The sequence below is a fragment of the Amblyomma maculatum genome, chromosome 10 (assembly GCF_055883805.1).
Source record: "Amblyomma maculatum isolate TAMU_Amacu chromosome 10, ASM5588380v1, whole genome shotgun sequence".
Lineage (NCBI taxonomy): Eukaryota > Metazoa > Arthropoda > Arachnida > Ixodida > Ixodidae > Amblyomma > Amblyomma maculatum.
The window spans coordinates 59,840,608-59,861,854 of NC_139353.1; the positions used below are offsets into that span (position 1 = coordinate 59,840,608).

Sequence of the window (21,247 nt, forward strand, 5' to 3'; positions counted from 1 at the left end):
AACCCAACAAATTACCTGTTGACGAGGGCGATGGCAGTTGACATTGTAACCCTAGGGGCATCTTCAGCTTCAAGTGGCTTGTATGGTGGTTTCAGACTGTCAGCATAGGCAGCATCAACTTCTTCGTCTATCGTCGTGTCTTCTACGTGGCTCCGTTCCAACAGAATCTGTGGTGACATAAGTACTTTCAAACTCAGCCCTGCTTTCACAAGGTAGATTAGAAGAAAGCCATCAGCTAAGGACATGAAACAGATCTGTGAACCGGAACACTGGAAACCTCAGAAGTGGGAATGGTAAAACATGGCCGAAATAAAAAACTGCGCTGCCCAATCGAGGGTTGACGACTGCCACCTGGTGCAAGAAAGGAAGAAGACAGTAGTTAATGGAGTGCAGCTTGCGAGAACTGAACGTCACGCTGTTGAAATTTCAGCACTTTGCGCACTGTGCACATTTTTATAAAATTTGTGTCGCCCAAATCCAGAAGTCTGCAGGAACTCCACCATCGAACCCAAGCTGATAAGAAGAATGTCTCAACTCCCGAGGACAGCTTGAAAGGAATGAGAACTGCTCAGCGCATTTTGTATACCTGGCTCCACAGTAAGGCAAGTCTGCTCATTAAATCTGACATTGTCACACTTGTGCATCTAAGTTCAAGTCCACACCAGCCTTAAGTTAAGGTCAAGTTCGCACCAGCCTACACTAAGAAAGACACTGCCACCACCAAACTCACATATGAGTTGCTTGCGAAATGCAAGCTGCTTCAGATGGAAGAAAGAAGATGGAGTACAAGTAACAAGTAACAAAGAACTAAGGAACTCAAAAACAATTTTAAGAAAGCATTCAAGAAGCGTAGCTTGTTGGGCTAGTTGGTGCATAGTTGAAGGTGGAAACCAGTGAAAAGAGGACGCGTTAACAAGGAAGGAGTGCACACGGACGACGCTGGAACACAACCGAATTTACTACATAGAAATGATCAAACAGAGCAAGGCGCACACGTGCGTCAGCACCAACGCCACAAGGGGAAAAAAAAATTCAAAGATAGTGCAGGAGCTGCTATCCTGCACGTGGCAAAATTATGTTCCATGCATAAAATTGTATTCATTGATGCATTCACTGTCTAACTTCTTGATTTTGAATGCTTCCAAGATATCTCAATCCATCTGTGTTTTTCCACGGCCGATGATGCTGACATTACTAAAGAGGGGGGTACAGTTATCACAACTGTTGCAATGCTTCGGTAGATTGGCTGTGTTATCCGGCTTCAGTGAAGTGAAGTATGTGCGACGCATTGTCGCAACGAAACGTTGGTTCGAAAGCCTGGCTAATTTGAATATTTTTTGCAGTCACAATGACTTCGAATTTATTAGGTTTTAGTAGAGTCCCAGGACGAGGCTTTCATCCCCACGCTAATATTCCGTGACATTACAGTACACTTTGAAATAAGATACACCATGTTGGTCTGCCAGGGTTGCAAATGAAAGCAATGTAGTTTTCCTTTGAAGTCGTATGGCTCTCCTGGTCATTTGCTAGTAAGTAATTTATCCCTTAATTCAAGCCTATGTCAACTTGACAAGGTCCCTGAACACAGTAGAAAAGCAGCATAATTTTCAAAATTAGCCAGCAATGCACCAGCGGAAACATGGAAATATACCCAAACATGCTTGAACTAATCTATTAAGACTATGGCTTTGGGTATGGAAACATTCAGGCAGAAAACGCTTTCTTTGGATAATCGAATAATATTGGGAATCAGTCTGAGATGACATGCAGGATGAGCGCACCTGCTCGGAGGTCTGGTAGTCGTGCAGATCGCTCAGGAAGCGGCCACTCTCTTCGTGAGGCACCAGCACAAAGTAGCGAGAGCCTGCAGCTTTCGCCTTGCCCTTGGACTGCACATAGGCACGGAAGTTCTCAGGTGGGTCGAACCGAACCACCAGGTTGCACCGTGGAACCTGCATTAAAAAAACATTTAAAGAAAGTCATGATGCCATTCCAGCCCGAATTCCTTTGTCCTATAGCAATCAAGCCTGAGGAGAAATGCACAGCTCGACAGTGCTCCTCATTTACACCTCGCGCGAACGCAGATAATCTCAAAATGAATGCTCAAAAAAAGCTTCCACTTGTCCCGATACATCTTTGCTTGAGCAAAGTGAAAGATAATATTGTCACGGCCATGGGTGTTCTTGCACCTGAATGAACAGCAGTATATTTCACGTTGAAGAGAGAGCACGAAACTGAGTTGGATGTGTTTAAATGTCCACAATACATGCAAGATGAGGAACAGCTCTCTTGGGTGGCTTGAAATGTCTTCAGCTCCTTGAAGCGATAACACACTGGTTAGCATGGGCAAGGTTAGCCTCTCAGCTGCTTTGCTCTCCAGTGCCAGTGCCGGTGTTTTACATATAATCAAGAAAATAACTTCACAGATGTGATCAAAAAAAGGTCTACTTCAGAAGTCTAGAAGGTTAGCGTGCTTGAAAAACACCCTCGAGTTTCTTTAAACATGACATCTATGCTTTGCTTTATGTCCGCATTTTACTTTACATGCAGCGGAGAAACCTGCTTAACTTCTTTCTTATTGTGCTATTATGCACCGACCATCGGTGATTAATCGATCAGTGCAATCGAAGTGCTACCAAGGCTACTGCAAACTTCGTGTGCCACCAAGATTTCACTGAACACTATATTTGCATTTGTTGGTAAATTTTACTTTTCCCGTAAGATAGCAATTCCTGAAATGACTGCAAAATTGAGGTCCTGGCGTAGTGTGTTTGCAGTATGGCTCTGGGACATCAGAGGCTGGAAAACAACCTGATTTATGCGCGTCTGCTGCATCTGCTGCAGAGTTTTTTGATGCCTTAAGCAGCAGTAACTCACGATGATGTTGCATTAGCGTATTTTGATTTTGATATTGAAACAACCTCAGACCAGAATGTTGGCAGCTCTGCCCTCAAGTTTCATTTTTCTGCTTTGTTCGTAGCTGGAACTGACTCGCATGTCGCACTGACGTCATGAATGATATTTGTTATCTGTTGTGTCTCAACATCATATTAGAGACGCTGTTTTAAAACGAAAACAATCTACCGCTTTTACAGATAATTCTATAACCACATTTTTAAACCATCATGCAAGTAGAACTTCACAAACGGTTTGGCAAAAAAAATTCTTGTTCTTGCAATATTTTTAGCTTCTTCAGTGGTGTTCTTTGCTAAAATTTATAACGTTGAAAAGACCATTTATCTAGGTAAAGACTGGCACATCAAATTTTACTCTGCAAAAGTTTTTCTTGGAGGGAAAAAAGTTTATATCTAGGACACACTGAAAAAGTTGGAGGGGACAATTATGATCTATCTTTAAGGGCATAACGCAACAGCCTTAACGACTCCTATTTGTGGCTCCCTTTGAAGAACCGCACTTGCGTATGTGCACTTTGCTACTGAATTTTTGATCACTTACTCACTTTATCACTGATCCCTTAATTTGTGTGTCTGTTATCTCACACAAACTAATTTACTCAGTATACAGTAAAGAAAATTACACATTACATGAAAGGCCACTCAACAGAATTACAAAGCATTGCTTTAATGAAGCCATACAAACATGCCTGCGTGGTCTACAGGCAGCCTGCCTGCCTTGGGATCCAAGGGTACCAGAGAGTCCAAATCCCATCTCAACCTCCCACCTCAATGGGGCTATCCGAGTAGGCAGCTCCTACCAATTTGTCTGCCAGGTGGTCTCATAACACCAAATAACCAGAGAACCAGTTTATTACTTGGCCATGTCACCTGCTGACTACGGCCTGCCAAAGGCATGGCTGTGAATTTTAGCTTACAACGCTGACAATGCCAACGCCAGATTTTTTAGAAAACAGGACATTTACATGTCCCATATTCAATAGTGTGAGAAAAACCCTCCTAGATGAATAGCTTTTTTTCTGCTCACCAAATTTTAGTGGCAAGCTTCACAAAAATTTAAAACATTTAACAAACTGCACAATTTTTGAAAAAATGTTTTCCAGGAGAAATATTTTTGGCAAATGTAGAAAGTGCTGTAGCCTATATTTTTTTTTTTTTGCATTTGGCGATTTTTTTTTTTTTTTGCAAAATCCATATTGATAAATTTTCTTCAGATAATCATCTTCTGTAAGCATAATCTATTAAAACCATTTTCATGCATTTTACATTCTTTTTACCTGATATGTTAAGCAAAGCAAAGAAATTATGAGGAATGTGACAGCACTTGAAGCAAAGTTGCTGTTGCAGGTTTCTGCCATTGCAGCCCAACATGCTCTTTGACTCTCTTATCTGTATTATTTTTTTAGTCTGTTATCTCTTATAACAGATTCCTGAGATAAACTACTCCTCCCTCAGCTTTGTCATGTGACCAGCGCATCTGCCAACTGGTGGTGCATCTGCAAACTCGGCCACATCATGTGGCCTTGTGATATAGCTCACTCCGCCAATCACTTTTATAAACTTTGCATGAGAAATTTTATACATGAAAATTATGTTCACTCGCATTTTGTGAACAGTAAGGTAAGTACATACAGACTTCAAATAGGACCACCCTTCCAGGAGTTGCCCTTAAAGGCTAAATCTTAAGAATGCTAACAGCGGTTACAAACAGCAGCATGATACAAAAGCAGTACATATACACACTAAGTGTTTCAAGAAACTTGAACCAAACAGACATGAAAACTACATACAGATGGAACCAAGCTATGTAATGCTGGTAACAGTGTTGTGCATTTAAATTATGTTTAATATCCTTCTCCGTGGCCTGATAAATCAGAAAATCATCAGCATCCATAAACACGCAATCAAGTTCATATCAGCAGTACTGTTTCTCTTTCTCCAGGTACTAAAAAATGGCAAAAAATTGCGAAGAAAATTAAAAAAAAAAGAAAAAAAGAAAGAACGAGTGGGAAGTGGCTTATGCAAAAACACTGACCTCAATCCCTTCTTCCACAACACTGGTTGCCACCAGCAGATTGCACTCGCGCGAGCGGAACTTCTGGAGTACTTCTTCCTGGCGCTGGAGACCAAGAGGGGTAAGCAGCGCATTTGGCAGGCCACGTGCAGTCCCAGGCGCCACTAACGACGGCGAAGACGAAACAGTGGTCCTGCCCACCAGGAAGTTGGGCGTGATGAAACCGTACTCATCCGGGAAGCGTGCTGCCACTTTGGAAAGCCACATGCTCAGGATGTAAGCCGTGATCCGCTGCCTCACAAACACAATACCGCATAGCGCATTCGGATCGTCAGCTAGGTCGGACCGGTGATGGCCCCCTACTGGGCGGCCTGAGGTGGCGTTGGCACCAGGGGCAGCAGTTTCTGGCACTGCTTGATTCACTGTTGGCACATCACTGGCTGCACTAACCGATGCTGTCACTCCCGCCTCGGTCATTTGAGACGAGGTGTTGTCACCAGTAGCATCGTCAAGGGCTGCTTTCCTATTTGCTGACAAGATGGACACTTCATCAACGTCGTCAGCTAATGCAGTATCGCAGTTGTTGTCAACTTGAGAAGGCTGCACTGCTGACGGCTGCGACGCATCACAGGCCAACGTACAGGCTGCCGAAGACTGGCTGGAAGACACGACAGCTTGTTCAGTTTGTACAGGAGCATCACCAACCTCCTTGCACACCACTTGTGAATTGGAAGCAGAATCTGTATAATGATTACAAAGAGAAAAGAAAAGCAGAGAACACGTCAGTCAGCATATGTAACAGCATATATAACAGCCAATGATATACACTCAGCATAGTTTTCCAAAAACACTCTCCCATTGAAATCCTCATGTGGTGTAAAAAGGCTCATTTGAGTCATGGTCCTATCAGCATTCAAGATTGCTCAAAGGTCTGCCTTTATTCTGAACACTGCATATTCTGAACAAAATTTCTGTCTGTTTCAAATCCAAATTATCAACAGCTGACTGTGCAAGATAGCTTGCATGCATTACAGATGTGTAATACGATCCTAGAGGAATAATAAATACCATGCATGGGATTAGGCAGACTACACCAGGGAGACTTGGTCACCAGCAGTAAATGGACAGAATTAATTTTTTGCTGATAAGGGTGACCGAAAGCTTGCATACATTACAGATGTGTAATATGATCCTAGAGGAATAATAAATACCATGCATGGGATTAAGCAGACTACACCAGGGAGACTTGGTCACCCAGCAGTAAATGGACAGAATTAATTTTTTGCTGATAAGGGTGACCGAAAGCCCACAGAAAAGAAGGTGTCAATATGAAAGGGCATTCTCAAAATGTCGATTTCCTATGCATGTTCAGGCTGTAACCAAAAATTCCTTCAGTTAAACCCCAAAATCCCTACTTTAGGCCCTTTTTCTCGCAACAGCTGAGAACTCGCAATTTACAAAGAACGACGATCTCAGTTCTCAGAACTCTACGAACCTCCCGGAAAATTTTCTTTCCACTCCTCAAATTTCCCAGAACAAGATAATTCCCAAAATGGATCACCACTGCTCCGACATATATGCTCAGAGCGAGCCCACAGGCGGTGGACGGCGCAAACGGTGTCACAGGTGGACAACAGAGTGCCCCGACTGTGGCACGCACCTTGTTGTGGCTGCTGCTGCTGTTGTGGCCTGAACTCTCGCAGTATGCGCAGCAGGTGCCGGAACTTTGCTGGCTGGCTGGCAGCATCACTTGGCTCAAGCTCCGCTGCCAAGGGTTCAGTGAGCCGCGCCACTTGTTGGATGACCGTGTGAACGACGAGCAGAGCCATGCGTGACCAGCTCACAGCGGGACCCAGTGCGTCCACTGCTTGGGAGACCTCCTGCAGACCAAGTGGAGGAGGACAATGTGACACGTCAGAAGGCACCCCAGTTGTCTGGATGCCCAACGAGGGGAACGGTTGGACACGAAGTAATGAAGTGAGAATTTAACCGCTCCCATTAATATTGTATTCACAACGCTTAGTAGGATCCCTCTAGAAATTCGTTTATCTTATCTGTCCACCAGTGGCCTTTTATGCTGCTCTAGTCTTTTGCTACAGTTTGCTTCACACACTGAAGCAGTAACCTAAATATCTAGCCACAGTGATTATTGTCCTTTCCATTATGTTTTGTTGAGTTTTGCATGCGACTATGTGCAATCTTTTGTTGGCATTTCGCATCTAATTCTTCTACATCTATTAACAATCACAATTAAATTGGTTGCACTCAACACTTCTACAATAAATTGCCCTTACTGCTAGAGTCTATTACCATATTTGACTCAAAACTAGCCACTGGTTATGATTACAAAGAATTTGCAATATTCTTGCAAGTGACTTTTAGGCCCAAATAAATCAAACAAAACCAAATGGGCATAGTGCACAAATCTGACCGGTCTAAGTCACAACCAGCTTGGAAGGTTAAAAAATAAATAACACTACTTAAAATATGTAAAATAGTAAATAAGTAAAAAGATGCAAGTGCCTAAAAAAAAAAAGATGAAAGCCTTTGAAAGCTGGGAGGAAGGTGTATTTTTTTCATTGCTTAAAAAAAAAAAATGCCAAAAATTTCATGATTGTTTTTTTCACAGTATCAGGTCAATACACGCTGCAAAACTTTGTATAAATGAGATGTTTGGGAGCCTGCCAGGCATCCATAGCTGTCCGCATGGTGGCAATGCTGTTGTGGCATCCAACTAAGGATGTTAGGCACACGTCGACCACTACGGATGTTATCATCGTCTGCGCTGTGTGAAAGAAATTGGTTGCTATTCAGTAATACACAAACAGGCTAGGGCCAAATATTTGTGCACATAAGCCTAAACTTGAAGAAAAGGTACATAAGCAAGCATTCCCCTACCCAACAGCAACAAGCAAGACTGATGCAGTGCTTTGTGTGGATTGTATCATATGCAATGAGTCACTATCTTTCCTGAAAAAGCATTACAGCAACCTTATTTTGGTGCAAAGATGTAGTTCTTTACTTATTTTCGAGTACAAAAAAAAAAAAGTGCTTAAAGAAACTATTCTCTCATTCTCTAATCCAGTGTAGAAGACAGCATACCTTAAGGAACAGGTCTGCCACCTCCCGGGCACACCAAGGCCCCAAGGTGACGAGCATGTAGCACAGCTCCACTAGGTACCGCTGGGCTTGCCGCAGAGCCGCCTTGGTCCGCTCATCTAGCCGGCCCCCTTCTGTGCCGCCGAGAAACTCCATCGCCTCATCCAGCAACCGCAGGGACGTCTCCAGGTTCTTGTTCAGTTCGCCATCATCGCCGCAGCCATACGAGGCAAATTCGACCACCACCTCCTTGGGCCGGCTTCCGTATTTGCCGATGACCGTCAGCTCGCTTGACGTACAGGCGACGCTCTCGAAGCGGTCCTCCAGTTCCAGGATCTCTGCTTCCAGTAGCGAGGGGCGCTGCCGCTTCTTTGTTGCAAGTGGTGCGGCAAGCCCCAGCAAGCTAAGGCGGCCCTCGATGACGTAGTCGAGCACAAAGCTCAGCACCGGCTCAAACTCTATGTGGCGCAGTGCTTGATTGCATTCGTCGAAGATGACGAGGTTCACGTGGTCAAATAGCTCCTCGGAGATGTCGGCGTCTGCGTCGCCAATGTACTGGTTGAAGGCGGCGGCCGTCAGCACAAGCACGTGGTGGTCACGAAAGAGCTTTGGAAAGTCAACACGTTGACTGCCATCACCAGACCCGAGGTGGGTTAGGAATATGGACTTGAGGTCTGTGTAGTCCTCCATCATCTTCTGGTGTCGAGCGCCTGACTCGGCTGCACAAAATCAGTTGTTCTTTTTGAACCCGAGGGTCTCTGCATTTTTGAACTAGCAATGTGTTGTGCTCCTTATGTATGCTATAAATTAGTACAATTTGTATTGGACATGTTTTGGTGGGTTAAAAAAGGGTTTCCAGCACATTTAAAAGGATTTACAAATGAGGTAAAGCCTGCAGCTTTGGGTGAGAAAATGTTCATTTTTTGTCAATTACAAAACTAAAACTACTGATACCTCCCACCTCTGAAAACAAAGCAGTTTCAAAGAAAAATGTACTTTATGCAACAAAATATGTTTCTGTACATTTCCATGCTCTCCTCCTTTATTCCAACAGTGCTTGGCTAGATTCGTGGGACACCAATACACAGTCCCTAGGTTTGGCTGGATATAAAACTGTTTTCTTCCTTTCCTCATGAAAAAATGTGCGCATGCAGCGCACAAAAAGACAATGACAACTGTTTTCAGAATACCAAAATGGAAAGTGACTTCAGGTTTCTCACATCACAAACGAAAATGGTTGACATATAACACTTGAGTCAATGAACATGCCAGACACATTTCCAGGAAAGCAATGAAAGTTCTTTATCCCAGAGGTGACCATGCAGTCAGCTGTTGACGCATTTAGGTTTTGACAACTGAGAGAAAGCAACAGAGGCATGATACTGTTAAAAATAATAGTTAAAACAGTTAAAGATAAGGTAAACGCACAATAATATGAAGCCTCCAAATGACAGTCAATGCGCATGAAAGAAGCGATGACTTTCGTGACCTTATGCACTTTAAAGAATTCACATGATGGATCTTCACCAAAACCCGCCGGGGTGGCGCATTGGTTACGGCGCTAGACTACTGTTCCCAAGGATGCGGGATCGAATCTCGGTCTCGGTGGCCGCTTTTCGGTGGAGACGAAAAACTTAGCGCTCGTGTGCTCTGCGACGTCAGTGAACGTTAAAGAACCCCAGGTGGTAAAAATTCCTGAAGTTCTCCACTACGGCATCTCTCATAGCCTGAGTCGCTTTGGGACGTTAAACCCTACAATCAAATCAAATCAAATTATTCACCAACAGGTGCTGACCAGGTGCCAAGTGACATCCCATTTCTTCTCTGCGAGGTTCACACCTAGTTGACGATGTTGGCGAATATAGCATGGTGAAAGACCTTGGACGTGTCTAATATACTCATCCCTATCCGCAAAGGTAAACAAGTGGTGACAAGTGGATTACACATACATGCCGCCCCCCTTCTCCGAACGAGTCAGGCCCTAGCATTGTGGAACAGAAGTCACGTGACAACTGGTCTGCAGTCATGTGACTCCACCTGTAAAATTGCTGTGCTTCTCCTTCCTTTTATGTACCTATACTATCAATAGGACAGTCAACCAGAGTACACACTTGTACACAGTGAGTGATCGGTCAACACACAGTAATATGTCAGGTGGTAACACAAACAGCTGTAAGTTATTTGGTGTAAGACTATTGAGCCCGTGTTGTTCACAAAATCAGAAATAGTTCACATTACTAGTTTAAAAAACCAACACTAACAACAACAACAACAGCAAAAAAAAAACAAAAAAGAAAAAAAAAAAGAAAAGAAAAAAAAAAACCTGATGACCTGAAGTCAAGATCTTCAACCTAATGCTCTTTTGCAGAAAACAAAACTGCCACTCCATTTCGTCACCCAAGAGCAGTTCTCAGGAAGGATATACTTTCGAGCTGCCTGTATGCTGTGTAGAGCTCTTAGTCGGCAGGAAAAAAAAACGCCACAGAACTGTAGCATGCCACTATTTCTATTTGTCTACCTAAAAGCCACACAGCAATTTGCACATAATGCTTCCACCACTGGATGGCATTAACCAGTGTAGACTAGCTTAGGACTTTTCTCATTTTGGGGCCTCCTTCGAGGTGATTTTTACGAGCAGTTGTGTGTGTGCATAGTATCACGAGCTGCACACGTGTTCAAATTTGTTCTGCCTTTGATAAATAAAAAATTTCAAGCTTCTTTTAGGTCGCCTCAGACAAATAATGATCAAAGGTACCACATACAGTTTAACCAGTTAACATGCACACAAGACGTTTCGTAACAGTATTTGCAATGTCGCCCTTTGATTTAAACCCTGTTTCAGTCTCCAGGCTTTCACTGTTTTAGAAATGCTTTTCTCATTATTTTGAAAAAATATTAACTGGAACTAAGCTTTGGAGGTCCATGAAAGACATAACATGGCAGCTCAAAATGCTTCAAAACCTTACGCAGCAGTTGCCCTTTTAAGGCATTTCCTGCATATAACCATCACCTTTGTCTTTGTGCTCATACTCAGAGCACCAGAAAGGGTTCTCTCACCTGACGGGACCAGAATAAGGACCCGCTTCCCGCCAGAGGCATAGCTCAGTCGAACCTGGGAAGCCAGCTCTTTCACAAGCATGACCACCATGAAGGTCTTGCCCGATGACAGGAATACAATGGAGTTCTGTTGCTTTGCCGTGTCTAGTAGTTCCACCTGGCAATGACGCAACAATACACACTTAGGCTTCTACCTAGACTCCATTCACGTCACTTTTCTAATGCTTTCAGCCACTTGATTTATTGATCATGTGAAGGTTTGAATGATAATTGCATGTCTAAAAGTCATACTGAAGAGATGGCTCCAATGAAAATGTGAACCCTCTCTACAAAGCAGATTATCTGGTTCTGTTGCCTCACAGGAGGTAAAAAAATCTGCTGCGAGCTTTTTTGCTATTGTTGCCTGTGGCTGCACAGCGTCAAGAAGCCGATCTGCATTGTTGCTGTAAATATTAATATCACTGTATGCCAAAACGGTGATTATTAATTTGAATAACTGCAACTACAAAATACTGACTGGGTTTCAAGTCACATGGACATAGGGTGCTAAGCTTTAATTTTGAATTGCCTTTGTGTGTATACTGGTCGGCATTACATGTCTCACATTAGCATCTCTTTGCTTTGTGAAAATGGATAATAGGCCTTTACAGTCACAGGACTCAATAAATTTCGAGTTGCATTATGCAACATGGACGGCTATTGCATACAAACTGCACATAAGCGTTCTGCACACGACAGTATGTCCAAGGATGTTTATCGGACGAATTGTTGGACATACTGTCATGTATAGAACAATCCTTAACTGATGAAAACACTGTAAATTTGTATGCAGATGCTCCACACTGCCGCTTTCAGGTGGTGCTATGTGTTATGTCGTGAGTTTTGGTTCTCATTTCGGTTTTATGGATTGGCTGAGTGCTTGTCTCTAAATCCTGTCCACTTTTTATTGGCTGTTGGTGTCACGTGTCTCGACTCTATAAACGGCATGATAAACGGTGCTTGCTCAATAAACGTCAGTCTCGGTCAGAGTCCGCGTCTGGTTATGGCCACGTTCAATCTAGTCTCGGCTATCTTTGTTACGGCCGGCCCGGCCGGTACAACACAATGTCAGCTACATAACTGTCAGCTACATAAATGTCAGATACATAACAGCAAGAGTGAGTAGGCAGCAGCGATGACGGCAGCACTGAGCTACGTGTTGAAGCAAGACAAAAGACCGATTCTTGCACGCAGTAAGTGGATACGATGGCATCTAGAACATGCCCGGTTTCGAGGATTTAACTCTGAAAGCAGGATGTAGAAACATGAACCTTGATACCCAGACATCACGTAAAACAGACGGCATGCTCGTAAGCATTCCTCAGAAGATCTACCGGGAACAAGTTTCATGGAATTTCAACAATGTCAAATAACACACAGCGAACACGGCTGCCCCATCTGATTCGTATACCTGATACTCCAACGGCGTGAACGTCTTGGTCTGCACGTTTTCGAGGAAGTGGTGCCGGCGTGTACGGGGTTGCGGCGCATCGCCGACGCCGGGTCTCTTCACAACCATCTCGGCGGTTCAGAAAAAAGGCTCCACTGTCAAATCTGCGAAAACGACGCGGCACGCATACTAGGAAGACTGTCAGCAAACCTACAACTTCCGGACCACCAGCTTACAAAGGCACACAAGCACACGCAGCGACGATAACAAGCCATAACCTTTGACGCGCGTCTGCTAAACGAGGCGGACCACATTTGAATCTCCTTTCTAGTAGGGAACAGGGCCGACCTCGGATGACATGCGACGTACCAGGAGTTCCTGCCTTTTCCCCTATATTTTTTTTCCAGGTGGAAAACGACGATTACCTAGCTAGCATAGTCGTTCTTACGGCACAAAAATACACAGAACAGCCGAGGCCCACTCGGGCTACTCGGGCAAAAACCAAAGCACACACTAGCGACAAGCGATTGGTTGATAATGGTCACGTGACTGACTGCAGCCAATTGCGAGGACAGAAGTCAATCGAAGTCTCTTTTCAACGAACATGGCTGCGCCCATGTGCACCGCCGACAATCTCGAGAGATTTCGCGTTGAATCGGTATGAATTGCCGGGAATCGCTTTACCAAATCACTATATCATTTAAATATCGGCTGTGCAAGACCCGGCTGAACAAGCTACTGATAAACCGATCAACGTAGCGAGTGAAAGATGATGCATTCTTTGCGGCAAGACATGCTTTCTTCTGCATTTTGCAGTTACCTGACAGTGTCTACTATGTTCCGGATTTCATCACGATGGTCGAGGAGAAATACGTCTACGACAAAGTTTACGATGCACCAAAACCTAAATGGGTTCAACTTGCACACAGAAGGCTTCAGAACTGGGGTACGTAGGGAGGCAACGCAATCAATGATCGTACTTGTGAACCTTTGTCGTGAGCACTGAATTGTTTGCCTTTTTTTTTTAATCGTTGCAGGCGGCTTGCCCCATCCGAAAGGCATGGTTCCAGAACCGCTGCCGCAAGTAACTTTTTCTGCGAATACCAAAACTAAACCGCGAAATAAGGCAAAATAGGCGACGCTGGTTAATCGGCACAAAAGTCTTGCTCTGGTCATTTTTGTTGCAAGCTGTGAATTTGCACAGCCTAACCTGAATGTGTTCATTTAATCTTTTCCGACATTTCCCTATTATAAATAATGCATGTCAGTTCTTTCGATAGGCTTGTGGAGTATCTCACAAGGTTCTGAACTAGGGGCCAGCGTTTCGGCTGTTTTTTCCATGCTATCTCTAAAAAGGTGCATACGATTACACCTGCTTTTTACTTTCCCCCAAATGCAGGGTAGCCCACCGGACACACTTCTGTTTTGTCCGCCTGCCTGGATTTTTTCTTTCACAAGCAACAAGTAATAAATGAGCACAACTGAACGTCAGATAATGTTTAAATTAAAATACTTGTGCACTTCAATGGCTGCGCTGTCTTACTAAAATAGGGTATTCACTTGTCTGCGATTCACACAGCATTGAGCAAAGGTCATTTGGCATTATAATTTCCCATGAGGTACTTTCTGTGTACTTTCTTCACAGAAACTTGGTCCAGCCACAAAGTAATTTGCAATTTAGAGTACTTAGATATTTTTGAAATAATATTTTGTCTTCCTCAAACCTGTTCAGCCCTGTTAGAGTGAGTGAAGGATATTCACCTACATGCAGTTAAAATACTGTTCAGTAACATTCATACTCTGTAGGGCATGTTTAGGGCCCTGATATTTGAAACTATTGCAACAATTATCACTGATAGACTTCTTTTTCTTTCTATGCAGTGGCTGAAGGGCATTTGTGCCAAGGTTGCTAGCCTTGGAGTGTTTGGTGAAAAGTTACCCAATCATGTTCTTGTCAATGAGTACAAGCCTGGCGAAGGAATCTTGGTAAAAATAGCATCATTATGTGCCATCTCATGATTCCCCACCTCCCATGTTTTTTTAATGCCATAGCTTTTATTTCTTGATGTTGAATGGAGCAGACTAGCAGTTTTTATTCAGAATTCTGGGCTGTTGTGAACTCTTTGTATTGTTTGAGGGCAAATGGCTGCTGGCTGCCTACGTGTTATGCTCCATGCTCCTACTTTTGATGTACTAATTTGCATTGAGCAGTGCCTGTCAGCACAAAAGTTTTGTCTAGCAGTATTCATTTTGTATGCATGTGATTATGTTGTGTTGAGTCGCGACTGCTTTAGGATATTCAACTTCAGCTAAGAAGTCAATTTAGGAGTTAGATATCCATTTAGGCTTCCAGGCAATGAAGCCTTAGCAAGCACCATTTTTGTTAGCAGATTGGCTGAACTTTTTAGTGCCAAACTCCGGTCATATACGGTCAGATTAATTATGTAAAGCAAAACAGCATATGGTAGATAAGGAGTAATTGTGCTATTTAACGTTTGATCACATTTTGCATTACATGGAAAAGCTTTCAGGTACATGTGAGGCATTGATGATTTTTGTGGTGTTCCTCCTTTATCACAGCCTCATGAAGACGGCCCTCTGTATTATCCAGTGGTGACTAATGTCACACTAAACTCGAGCACAGTCATTGACTTCTACACCCCACGCAAAGACACCACCTCTGAGCTTTCTGAAGATATGGAGGTATACTGCACTTCTGTTTCACTACATGAATTCCATTGTCGGCTTCTGTTTTACTTGTTAAATTGGTAGCTGCTAGTGCTTCTTATCACCATTTTCATCAAGGGTCATGTGATGTCGATATCATGGTTTATGTATTGAGCTGAATTATTTTCTTACAGTATGCTTTTAATTGCATATACTATCAATGTGCTCTAACTTACCTGTTTTCTCAAAGTTCACTTGGGCAGGAACAGGCATCTCTTTTTGTTTGTGTAATATGCTGAAGTTGATGGATTCTGATGTTTTCTGTAATTTCTTTTTTGGTAGGAAGCAGTATCTACTTTGGTTTGTTGATTACATTATCTCGAATTAACTAAGGCAGTGATTTCAGTTATCTGATTGAGGATGTTGGCATGTAAAGTATGCTGGTAAGCTCTAGAATTAATGTGTAATAAATGAAGTCCTCGCATTCTACTCTGTGCTTGATGCAAGTGCTGTCGCAACCTTTGTAGCCTTTGATATCTGTGTCGTAATGATCCAAAACAGTGCACATCATTTGTTCGGTGTATCACTGTGTATGGACATGGCAGTATGCTGTATAAAAGTTTGTGCAATGTTTGTGCAGGGTGTAGTGAAAAACTCTCGCATCGGCTCCCTTCTGCTGGAACCACGAAGCCTCCTGATAACCAGTGGTGCAATGTACACCGAGTACCTGCATGGCATTGAGCCTCGCACAGAAGATGTTATTGATGACACCGTCAAGAACACTGGCGCTTGTTCGGTTCAGCAAGGAGCTGTCCTACAAAGGGGCACGCGAGTTTCTCTTACCATACGAGTTGTTCCAAAGGTGCTTCGTGCAAACGTGCTTCAAGCATTGTTCAAGAAGTGACATGTTTTAGAATCATCGCTGTCAAAGTGCATCATGTGGGCGGTGCCTATGTTTTGAAGGGTACAGGTTCTAGCTTGTAAAAGTGATTGTCAATCACAGGGTATGGGCCACCTAATTGCATATGTTCATGGTTTTACTTAGGGCCACTTCAAATTATCATATTTATGTAAGTTTAAGCGGCACGAAAAATTTTTTTGTAATAAAGAAAATAAACTGTGCCACGTGTCTGTACACTGGCATTCTCAAAATGGCATTTCGTACGTGTTGCTTAGGAGCCATTGGTACCTGTGACGGATCATAGGTGTCAGGCTATTTAGAAAAATAGCGGGTAGGAATATTAACGGAAACAAGATACTACACTCACTAACAGACCACATTTCAGGGGCCCTGCCAACATTTTTTTTTATCACTTTCCTTTGTACATCCATTTGTCCACACTGCGAGACCCATATAAATTCAGGAACAGCTACAACATTTTGTGGATTTATCCATATTACTCTTGGAGGCTCCTGTAAGCAAAGTAAGTGAGCAGAAAAGAAATCACACCCAAGGCCTTCAGATTGTAATCCAGGCACATTACCCATAAGCCATGAAAGCTACTTAGTTCTTTCTGAATAAAGGAGGACTTAGTGAATGCGTGATGCGAACAGGATGGACCCAATATTGTGCTCAGCTTTTAAGCAAACATTTAAATCGTAGTATATGGTAGACAAATTCAATTCTTTTATTAATTCACAGTAAGAGACATTTTATCATTTCGGAGCTTGCAGGGCATGATTACGATGTGTTTGAGCATGTGCTCATTGCCTTCCTGACGTGTGTTGCTGTCCACGCTTACACACCCGTGCCATGACTGCATTTTGTTTTGTTGATGGGTTACAGTTTTTGTGTGTCTGGTTGGGTGTCCTTTGCACAACTGGATTTGTTTTCTTGGATGGCGGCAATTCTTGTTTGGTTGGCTTTTCTCATTGTTTTTGTCTACCAGACCTACCTCACCTGGAACACATAAGTGAATAGTAAAAGACGTTTAGAAAATAGTTACATATATAACAGGTAAGGATTTTGTCATGAATGCTGCCTTCATTGTTGCGATAAGGGTGCTTACAGATAGTGTTAAAAGATACACAAAAGGAAGTTGCAAAGTTAACCTGTCAGGGGAATGAGTTAAAAAATGCATAAAATATTCATAACTTATTGCAGACAGCAAAGCAGCAGTGCGGGAATTAAAAACTGCACAAGGTATGTGTTGAATACAGTTCTTACAAAAATTGTAATGCAAAAAGCACTAGAACAATACTGTGATAAATTCCTATAAATATATTTAGAACAGGAACCAAAAGGTCGATCACAGCCTTCATTTTGCACACAACTTTGAACAACACACATGCATTCCTGCAGTGGATTAATCTAGGTGCGGTATGGATTAGACAGCATTTGTTTTTGTTTTCTATGCGAGTAGGTGCGTGCCGAGAGAATCGCAAATGAAATCGTCGATTTACACCCTCACCCTATGCCGGTGGTTTCTCATTAAATTTGAGGAAGGAGACCAACTCCTTTTCCCTCGACTAGACGGCTCTTCGTTACAGCACCGATAGAAAAGGGCGCAATCCTGACAGCTTGTGCTTACCTCTAGCATCACAAAGCGCAATTTGGATTTGCACATGGACTTCTTGATTAGTCACTTTTCAAAATAACAAAGAAAGCAACGTGCACGTTTCGCGGCTATAAACTGGTGTATTTTCAATCACTATTCATCTCAAATGACTAGAAACAAGCTGGAACTTTATTATTTCCACTGTGTTGTCCGAAGAATTCACCTAAATTGAGGCCACGAAACGGGAAAATTTAGAATCGCGCCGCAACAGACTGCCACCCAGGTACAAAGTTTGGCATAGAAGACTTGGGAGCTGCTTTGAAAGTTTCAGTAGAGAGAGAGAAGAAAAAAGGTGGCATTATACAGAATTGCTGAGCACGCATACATATACGGGAGCAGCAACGCATATTCTTATACCTCGGCAGCATTCGGTGCGCTGCTTGCCTGCAGTTTCGGCGGTATTTACAAGAGTTAGCATAGCCTCCCGTTAGAGCTATGGCTTCCGATATCGTGCATGAAGCTTGACTGAACCGCCCAATGTTTAAAGTGTCCCTGAAACTCAACTTCCTCCAATATTCTAGTGGAAGATATCCATAGAGGTGCTCTTTGCGAGCATTCGAGTCAAATTGAAAAGCTTTGCATGGAGCCGGTAATTTGCAAATAGTCTTTAAAAAATTTGTTGTGATTTAGCTCTGGTTAACCCTAGTTGAATTGCGATAGCAACGGCGGGAGCTTCTTTTGCCTGCTGCATTATTCCCCTATCACGCCATATCAGTGTAAGGTGCTACATTATTGAGGACACTTAAGCTCGTCCTTTAAGAGTATGTCGCGAGAGCGTAAGTTACCAGTCTTCTTATTCTCCTCCTCGGCTGCAAGGTCAAGCGTGGCGTCCGCCGGGGACATACGACGACTCGAAACCTGGCGCAGTACTGCTATCGCAACAAAAGCGCTCTTGACGACCGCGCTCGCAACTGATTAGGGCGACACGTCCCTCCGCGCAAACCTCCGCGCGGCGTCGCCGTTTCTAAAATTCGAAGCAAAGGGAAGAATGTGGCGTGCTCTACTAGAACATTGTGTCAACTAATGCGAACACTATTCGAAATCTTACGAGGGAATCTTTGAATCATTTGTGTGTGTGATCGTTCCGAACATCCATTATTGTTCAGCGAATCAAATAGAATGGTCTGGTTGCTGTTCGAACATTTAAAATATTCGCGCGCCCGTAAGTTTTTGAGGCTCTCTTGGTGCATTTTTTCCTACAATTTTTAATTAAAAATTTCCGATTAGGCTTTCCCTCTAACTTTTTCCTCTGACACTTAGTATGATATCGAAATATGTACAATATGACTTTGCTGGCGTACTCTGACGGTGGAATGACTGCCCGTTTTGCGGATAGCACTGCTCAAAGCTCTCCGTCTTTCTCGCGTACCTGACACGTAGTATGATATCGAATATGTACAAGATGGCCTTTTCAGTGCACTCCGACGGTAGCATGACTGCCCGTTTTACAGTTAATAATGCTCAAAGCTTTCATAGTTGTGAGGTGCGAGGCACCGCTTGAAAGCTGAAGAATGAAAATGACGGCAGAACTGCGAAGCATTAAATTTCGCGGTTTGAAATTTCGCGCCTTCCTTCATAGCACACGACATCCGAGTTGCCCTTTGACAAACGATTGCCGAGAGCAGCTATCCTTTATCATTTCAGCTTCCTCAGCGGTGCATATAATTGCAACGCAGACGTCCTTACTATTATACACGAAGCTAAACGGTCAAAACGCTTTAGGCTAAAGGCAACGAAATAATTTGAATTACGTCGTTGAAATAATTAACTCAACTGGATACCCACCCGTCTTGTTGGCGGCGAGCCTCCGCGGTAGCGTGGCCGAGCGGTCTAAGGCGCTGGTTTTAGGCACCAGTCTGATAAAGGCGTGGGTTCGAATCCCACCGCTGCCAAAATCTTTTTATAACCTTTCTTGCATTAAATGAAGTATTTTAGCAGCGGCTTCAATCAGAGTCTCCTTGCTGATGCCAAGCATCTGGCATTACTTAGCTTAATGAGACCGCATATTGAGGCTGCCTACAAAGACGTTTTCTTCTGTTACGAGCTTGCCGCTGATATTTATTTCCTTTTTTTTTTATTATATTTCCCTATGTCCGCAATGCACGCCTTCAAACTAGCTACCAAACTACATGTGGCAAAAAGTACAAAAAAAGATCTAGGAAAAATTATACGTTCGTTGTCAAATTGATCGACGCCTTTAATGAGCTGTATGAAATATTACAGACAGCTATAGGGAATAAAAAGATGAACTTTTTGTAGTTCTTGTACTTTAATTGAAATTTTTAAGTGGCGAACCGAGCCAAGGCAGAGTAGGACGCACGAATCACGACCTTCCGTTAAGGCGACATTCCGTTTGCAGCCCAGATGAGAGCAGACGCTGACGTCATCGTCGCCGTCACGCGACTGCCCGGAGAGCCTGCTATACACATACATAGCTATTACAGACGCAAAGAAAGAAGGACATTCCATTCATGGTAATTATATCCGCGATAAATTCTCATTATTTCGAGGTCTAGGATACTCGTCAACTTTGATGCTCGTAAATGACGAAAGAGTATACTTATCGATGCGCCGTTCGAGCGACTTGCAAAGTCTCCACGATTGATAGTGGTGAGCGTGTAATGGGTAGTTTTGTAATGAAATGTCTGTAATATATGACAGGCCCAAATATTGATTTGATTGCGAAATCAATAAAGCCATGTTGTAAATTAGAAATACGCTCTTGGAGAGGATGATTTCAAAGTGTTTGTAGTGTTGTTTTGCGGTAATAATTTACCATTTGAATTCACCGTGATGACACTCATAACACACTAGCAAAAGTTTTATTTTGAGTGTTGTGCTGTCGTGAACCGTGAAACGGCCGGTTTCCTAACGCTCCATTTCAGCAACGTTGCTTCAAGCAGTTCTATTACTTTATTCTAATATTTGAAGCTTTTGGAGACAGATGGCCCTGAAATACTTGCGCTTGCTTAAATATTAAACCTTATGGACTTGGTGCTTTAAAAGTTCGAAACAGTTAAAAAAAAAGAAAAAAAAATGAGAGAGAGAGAGAGAGAGCGAAAAAAAAAGACACGATTTTCTTGTTTCGTGGATAGCGCAGAAATCTGACGGCACATTCTCGCTTAACACATAATATCACGATGTTAATGTCGCGCGATCAACCCCCCCCCCCCCCCCCCTTGCCCCCCTCTTTTGTTTCTCTTGTAAAAATTAAAAACAAGCTTTCTAAAATTATTTCTCTCAACTTATTGGGATCTTGCGATTTTTTTTTCCGGCTCTGACAATAGCATTTTAAGGCAACAAACAGCCTTATCTTCCTCGCAAGTGGCGGGAGCAGGATGCGACTCCCAAAATATAACGCGATTTAATATCGAAATTGTGACGTAACTGTTCTTTGTGTAGCGTTGAGGGTGACGTCATGCCGTTTCACTAGTATCCATCTGCTAGTAAAGTTGGAACTGCCAAAATATAACGCGATTTAATATCGAAATTGTGACGTAACTGTCCT

The 21,247-nt window shown here is 43.0% G+C and overlaps 2 protein-coding genes and 1 non-coding gene across 5 annotated transcripts in view; 2 read left to right on the top strand and 1 right to left on the bottom strand.

Moving 5' to 3' along the window:
* Dcr-1 (Endoribonuclease Dcr-1) overlaps nt 1-13,040 on the bottom strand; it is a 39,190-nt gene extending 26,150 nt beyond the window's left edge. The window contains exons 1-8 of one of the 3 annotated variants that reach the window (XM_084582891.1): nt 12,884-13,040; nt 12,536-12,678; nt 11,086-11,242; nt 8,032-8,747; nt 6,590-6,809; nt 4,951-5,669; nt 1,782-1,952; nt 16-167 (exon numbers count right to left, since the gene is read on the bottom strand). In XM_084582891.1, the coding sequence (XP_084439017.1) occupies nt 16-167; nt 1,782-1,952; nt 4,951-5,669; nt 6,590-6,809; nt 8,032-8,747; nt 11,086-11,242; nt 12,536-12,643 (2,243 nt within the window). In that variant the 5' untranslated portion in view covers nt 12,644-12,678; nt 12,884-13,040. Of the gene's footprint in view, nt 1-15; nt 168-1,781; nt 1,953-4,950; nt 5,670-6,589; nt 6,810-8,031; nt 8,748-11,085; nt 11,243-12,535; nt 12,679-12,792 lie in introns of all 3 variants that reach the window. The other 2 variants (XM_084582893.1, XM_084582892.1) reach the window with 2 other exon arrangements.
* A 6-nt stretch (nt 13,041-13,046) lies between these two features.
* On the top strand, nt 13,047-16,338 carry LOC146176623 (putative RNA/DNA demethylase ALKBH6). The gene is made up of 6 exons (XM_084582894.1): nt 13,047-13,172; nt 13,331-13,460; nt 13,552-13,598; nt 14,396-14,500; nt 15,095-15,217; nt 15,822-16,338. Exons 1-6 carry the CDS (start codon nt 13,119-13,121, stop codon nt 16,083-16,085), a joined length of 723 nt encoding a protein of 240 aa, XP_084439020.1. The 5' UTR covers nt 13,047-13,118; the 3' UTR covers nt 16,086-16,338.
* Nucleotides 16,339-19,550: 3,212 nt separating this feature from the next.
* On the top strand, nt 19,551-19,631 carry TRNAL-UAG (transfer RNA leucine (anticodon UAG)). Its single transcript has one exon. It is a non-coding gene; the product is annotated as a tRNA-Leu (tRNA).
* Nucleotides 19,632-21,247: the final 1,616 nt, after the last annotated feature.